Genomic DNA, 6790 nt, shown 5'->3' on the forward strand with positions numbered 1-6790 from the left:
GTATACACATTAGGGATGGGACGATTTATGAAAACCGTCAGAACCGTTCGGTTCGCGTGTGTTTCGTTCGGTTCATGCGCTGCTCCTTTTTCTCATAGGTGAAGCAATTACACTCCAGAGCAGAAGGTGGCGCTACTGCGACCAAAGCCAACTACCAGTAGTAAACAAGAAGAAGAAGAAGTAGTGAAGCAGCTTAGCGGGTGTAGCAGGGGAAAAAATCAGTTGTTGTGGAGAATTGTGTCGGAATGGCGAGTGGGAAAGAACAGGCGTTGGAAGACGCGCCAGCAGCACTTTATAGGTCTGCTGTATGGGAGCGCTTTGCATTCAGAGTGACCTATGATGGCGGCGGAAAGAAAGTTGTGGATAAAAGTGCAACAGTGTGCGAGCATTGTGCAACACGTTTTGTTTATGCTAACAGCAACATGACCAACATGTCATGCTAACCCCGAAATCCCTCATACTCCGTCAGCAACCCCCGCTGCGCTCCAGACCGGCTGCTTAAAGCAAAGCCTACAGCCCCCACTGTGGCTTTGTCCACTCCCCTCTGAGTCCCTTGGAGCTGGCAGGGAGCATGCGCGAGATGTATAATTCAAAGCAGCAGAACATACGGAAATGATCCAGGGTTTCCGCGGATCATTTAAAATAATTACAATCCATTATTTTTTGGGGGATATTTTCATTAATTCCATAAATTTTTATGGGATTTTGGTGTAACACTCAACATGTATCGAACCGAACTGAAAACCGTGACCAGAAACCGTGAATCGAACCGAACCGTGGATTTTGTGAACCGTTCCACCCCTAATACACATATATACACACACACATATATACACACACACATATATACACACACACATATATTTATATACACACATATATATATACACATATATATATACACACACACACATATATACATTCTCACATATAAAGCCTTAAATTGCCAAGCTCCATCTTATATCAGAGATATGACTGTTTCATCATTTTCCTGAAAGAGCACTTCGCTCTCAATCTGCAGGTTTACTAATGGTTCCTAGAATTTCTAAAAGCAGAATGGGATGCAAATCTTTTGGTTATCAGGCTCCTGTCCTGTGGAACCAACAACCAGTTTTAGTCCTAAGGCAGACACCCCATCTACTTTTAGGGTTAGGCATAAAACTTTCCTTTTTGATAAAGCTTATAGTTCGAGAGGCTCAGGTACAGATAGCTCAGTAATCTAAGCCAGTGGTTCCCAAACTTTTTTGGCTCAAGGTACCCCTACACATTTTTCCACCCAGCTGTGGTACCCCTAAACTTACAATGATTATTTGATAATAATTATTTTTCTGTCATTTTTTTCAAAGTAGTAAAAAAAACATAAAATGAAGCCCCTCGCCTTAGAATATATTTGCTTACATCAAAATAAATTTACAAAATTGTTAAAATGTAAAAATGTACATTCAATATAAAACTCTCATCAATTTTTGAAAAAGTGACCTCGTGGTACCCCTAGGTGCCGCGGCACCCACTAGGCTATCTGTATAGTTATGTTGCTGTAGGCCCTTTTTTTAAATCATTCTATCTCTATTTGCCTACTCTGCAGAATCTGCGAGTTCAATCTATAACGTTATGGTCTCCCTGTTTTTTCATATAGTAGCTTCACTTAGTTTCCGATTAGCTGTGACACCATCCTGGAGAGAGCACGGCTGGTATTTCTCTCTGAATTGATCTAGACTAAGGTTGTAAACTCGGGTTTTCGGTTTCACAATAACTGCTGCGAGTTAGTTTAAACAAATCTGAGTAGGTCCACATAGAGTTAAGCAAGTATGAAAAGCCACTATCAGTGGAGCACCGATTTGATGAGTTGATGAATCCAGTATTCATGTCTGTTTAGGCTGTGCATTACTTGAATCCAATCCCTTGAAGCACTATGACAAAATGTAAAATCATTATTAAAGGTTTAAATTATTTTTGAAGTGAAATATAGACACATATTCTAATTTTTCTTTAGAAAAATATGATTAAATCTGAAATGAGAAAGAGCTTTGAGGCACTTAGATCAACCTGCACAAAAAAATAGAAACAGGTTGAGAGCGGGTGCGTGGTGTGCAAATTAGCTTGGATAAAATTAATCTGTGGGTTTAAAAATGCAAATTATATATTTCAAAGATGTCGTAAGTTGTAACAATACTCAAAGGTCAAGGTTCAAATTATAAAGTGTCTTCAGCCATTAGGTCAGTATATTGTCCTCAACCAGCTCCCAGATGTTTGTTTGTTTCAGTCAGAGTACAGAAATACTGACCTTCGGGCCATCATCAGAAGATTTGGAAATTTGTTTAAAGAAAAAAACCTAGATTGGAGTGCATTTCAACAAAATAGATTCTTACACTTAACCTCCTAATGAAGCTTGGAAACATCAATAAAAAAAATCAGACCATATGTTCATTAAATATAAGTATAAATACAACTGGTCACACATTATAATTTGGGTCCTGATACTCACTGCTGATGTCCTAAGCAGTAAGACTGGATATTGTAAGGAGACCGGTGATGGCTCACTCTGATTTTCTCATCTCGATCAGCTGTAATGATGTATTGGTCATCTATAGAAATGGTCTAAAAGATAACAGAGACATACAATCAGTCATCTTTCTCTGTATTAAAGCCAGTCAATACTCAAACATTTAGGACCTCATAGCAATTACATAAAAACAAAATACAATCAAGCAGACAAGCTAGGATTATAGACATTTTAAATACAGTTTCTTTAGCTAGGCTGAAGATGGTTGCCTGTAGCACAAATTTATACTAAAGTTATTTTGTGCAACTTAAAAGCTGCTTTCACATTTCTTTCATCTGGACTTGAGTGTATTGAAAAACATGCAATTAATTGGACAAAACATGAGACATATTTAAAGATAAGTGAAAGCTCAAAACCATGGGTCTGTTACCTGTGTCTCCAAAGCCACAAGTGGCAACAATATACTCAACAATGCCTCATCACTTTGGATTATAATTATAATATCCAGCTTTTTTTTTTCACCAACAAATATTGAACTCCAAAAATACATTTACTACATCAGGTATGTCAATAGTCTTTAAAGGTCAATGTTTTATAATTTTCCTGTGTTGCTTCAGCACAGCCAATTTCCATTGATTGCAGTTCAGCAAAAGCCTGTTTATCAGCTATCATCAGATTCAGCTGTGCTGAAGCAGGAAAATCTCTGTTGCAGTAGGATTTTTTTAAATCATAATTTTCAACAAACTTCAACAACCCATTGAAAATGTATTCATTCTTTTTTTTTGAAAGTTTGATTCCTTTAATTCAAAACCTAAAATGGTACAGTTGTTATTTACTACGGATCTTCTTATAAATTATCTTTAGGTTGTGTACCCATTGTAGCTCCAAACTTGTTTTAGTAACTGGACTGAAATCAAAAAATGGCTCTTTGGATTGTGAATGTCACAGACCTCTGTTCTTAACAGTCTAAGGGCCCAAATCTTATTAAGTGTTTCTTAGCTTAAAGGTGCAGTTTTTACCATGTGGCTTGATCCCAACAGTTGCATAACAAGCAATGAAATAGAAGGTCTGGAAGTGAAACTAAATTAAATGGTGCCCACTACAGCGTGAAATCAATGAGTAACGTCCACCAATCACAAAACACAGTCCGTTGTACAGTATTAGTTCCTGAGACGTCAATCATGGTCGTCTGCTTGTCCCTCCACTCTGTGCATGTAGCCTGACACATAAACAAATTGACCCACCAATGATCATGCAGGACGCCATGGCTGGAAGCTAGGAACTGTTATGCTACGTTCACACCTAAAGCAGTAAGAGCAGCAAAAACGCGGGTGCAGCTTCATTTTTTATACTTGTACAACTCTAGTTCTGATGTGTGGCTGAAGCATCTCTGCTGCTCTAGCTGTGTGGTGGAAAAAGTGGGTTTGATGCGCGTTGGGTGGAGCTACCCTATGCTTTCTTTGTCTGTAACAATGGCAGCTATATTTGCTGTGATCAGTGGGTAAAAAGGAGTTTGAATAGATTTTGAAGTGAGAAAGTTCACCTGAAAACTTTGTCAGTGCAGTCAGTTCATCCAGATTACCATCCTGCCTTCAAATATTATTGCTGTGGGAGCAACTCAGACCCCCGTACACCGGCAGTGCGCTGTCACTAGGAATCCCATTCAATAGCAGCCTCTGGCCCAGTTGCCTCTTTGAGGTTTGCCACAGCGGCTGGAAGGCATTTATTGTGTACGTACTCCAAACTGCAGATACCAGGATAATAAAAGCGAACATGTTTTGCCGGCAGATTTCAGCATTCTAAGTTAATTAAGCCGTTAATAAACTGTTTCAGAGGAGTGATCATAGCGCTCTGCATCAGCAATGCTGTGTCTGTCTTCCTGCCAGCTCCCAGATCAGCGAGACGGTGCAGGACCTTTTGCTGTGCCATGATGCGCATCAACCATTGACCTTGTATGTAAACTAGATGCTTTTGCTCTGCTGCCTCTCTGCTGCTTTAGGTGTAAACGTAGCATTATGTTGTTGTTAGCTTGTGTCACGAGCACTGGGTCTCAGCTAGTTTCTTTCTCTTTCTCATCTGAACATCTCGACAGACGGCATGCACGTTCACGTATTTTGAAGGCGTGGTTTCAAGAGGTGGTCTGAAGGGAAAGGCATGGTTGTGTATGTTAAAAAATATAGCTTGCTGGAACTTTTTCCAAGATCTCCTACAGCAACTTAAACACTTAGAAGGTAGGTCAAACCAAGGGTTTAATTTAATGAAAACAGAACTATTGGCTTGTGCTTTAAAATGCATCAAATTATAGATTGGGTCTAACGGTTTGAAGGTATTAAGATTCAGACAGTTTGAAATGAAATGCTTCAAAGGACAAAGATGTCAGAAACTTTAGAGTCCCCATTTTTGGAATTAAGTGGAATCAGAAAAAAATGCGTCTAAATTCTAAAAGCTATCTTTCTATAACAATTGCAGACAAATCCAAAAGAAAGGTTAAAAAAATAAAAACTGTTCACTCACTCTCCGAGATGATGACTTAAAAAAAACAAAAACAACCGCACCAGCATATGGTCTCATATCTAATGGCAGTCACGCTAGCTCTGGCGAACACATAGAGTGCTGTGTGGTTCTAAGAAATGCCACCCCACACCATTACTGACCAACTGCCAAATCATTCAGGCTATAGGATGTTGCAGGCAGCAGAACTCCTTACATGTTGTCTTCAGACTGTCAAATGTGCTCAGTGTGAACCTACTTTCATCTGTGAAGAGCACAGGGTGCCAGAGAAGGATTTACCAATCCTGGTGTTCAATGGCATACTTCAACCCTCTTGCATGCTGCAGGGTGGTTGGCATGTGCAGAAAGTTTCACTTTTGGGGGCTGTGGGCTGCTGGAGGTAATTCTGCAGGGCACTAGCAGTGTACCTCCTGTTCCTTTGCACAAAGGTGGTCCTGCTGCTGGGTTGTTTGCTTCCTCCATGTCTCCTGTTAGCCCCTCAAGCCTCCTAACACTACACTTGACAGACACAGCAAACCTTTTTGCCATGGCTTGCATTGATGTGCAGTCCTGGATCAGAGACACTACTTGAGCCACTTGTGTGGTTTGTAGAGTCTTTCTAAAGCTACCACAAGTGTGAAAGCATCACCAACATTCATAAGTGACCAAAACATCAGCCAGAAACCATAGGCACTGAGAAATGGTCTGTGGTCCCCACCCGCAGAAGCAGTCCTTTATAGAGAGTGTTTCGAAGTGCCAATAATTTCCACCTCTTGTCTATTCCATTTTTCTCGACTTGGGTCTCAAATTTTAAGGTCTTTGTTTAAGGTCTTTTATTTTAACTACTAGTCACTATCAAAGCTGTAGATACCCTCAATGTATTTCTACAAATTCTTTTTTATATTTTTTCCTTCAAATAGTAAAAATTAAAATCCAAACAGTAGTGAAATTTTAATTACTGCGGTCACTTACCCACCCAGCTCCCAATCCCCACTCTAAACTAGGCGACTTCTTTGAGTCTACTAAGCAGCTCTGGTTGAGAAACTAAAAAAAAAAATGTAATGGGCACTAGTGGTAGACAGGAAGATATGTAACCTGCAAGTCTTCCCCTCTACTGTGGGTCAGACAGCCACTGCAACTCATGATAAACAGTACTGCAAGGGTTACACTAGCCCGCTTTATATGCCTCCTCTCTTCTTCTAAGAACTTGCTTTGCTTCTTTGACACATGAAGTTATGATACTATAAAACAAGTCCGTCAAGTAATGTGTGGACGCTGTGCTGTTTCCATTTTCCTCTTCATTAATGCGATTGCAAGGCAGATTGATTAGGATCAGGCTTGAGGCAGGCGGTGACATAAAAATAATGACTATCCTCATGTAGAACCTAAACCTCTTCAAAATAAAAGTTCTGATCATAAAATGTGAATTCAAATCTAGACATTTCACTCAAGCAGATCCCTTTAGATTACATCGTCCGTCATCTTACATTCAGGATACTACACCTGATGACTGCATGGAGATATTACAGTAGGGGTAAACGTATTACTATTTATAGCATTAAGGATGCCATTAAAAAGCAATGATAGCTACATTGAGTATTGGTCATATGATTCTGATTAATACCGTATTTTCACAACTATAAGGCGCACTTAAACGTCTTTTTTCCCCCTCAAAATGTGCGGTGCGCCCTTTGGTGCGGTGCGCCCTTTGGTGCGGTGCGCCCTATGTGTGTTGTAACTGCGACTTTTGAGACCACCTCATTGAGGAGATGATGAAAGAGTGGCTGAATGTAAGGA

General features: G+C 39.9%; 1 protein-coding gene across 4 annotated transcripts in view; it reads right to left on the reverse strand.

Annotated features, from left to right (window-relative positions):
* The window catches only part of wdr4 (WD repeat domain 4), a 34316-nt gene that overhangs the window by 9004 nt on the left and 18522 nt on the right, over nt 1-6790 (reverse strand). For all 4 annotated transcript variants that reach the window (XM_015398452.1, XM_015398454.1, XM_015398453.1 and 1 more), the window contains one exon: nt 2486-2598. In XM_015398452.1, coding sequence (XP_015253938.1) covers nt 2486-2598 — 113 coding nt within the window. The remainder of the gene's footprint in view (nt 1-2485; nt 2599-6790) is intronic.

The sequence above is a fragment of the Cyprinodon variegatus genome, unplaced genomic scaffold (genome assembly GCF_000732505.1).
Source record: "Cyprinodon variegatus isolate N-32 unplaced genomic scaffold, C_variegatus-1.0 Scaffold935, whole genome shotgun sequence".
Lineage (NCBI taxonomy): Eukaryota > Metazoa > Chordata > Actinopteri > Cyprinodontiformes > Cyprinodontidae > Cyprinodon > Cyprinodon variegatus.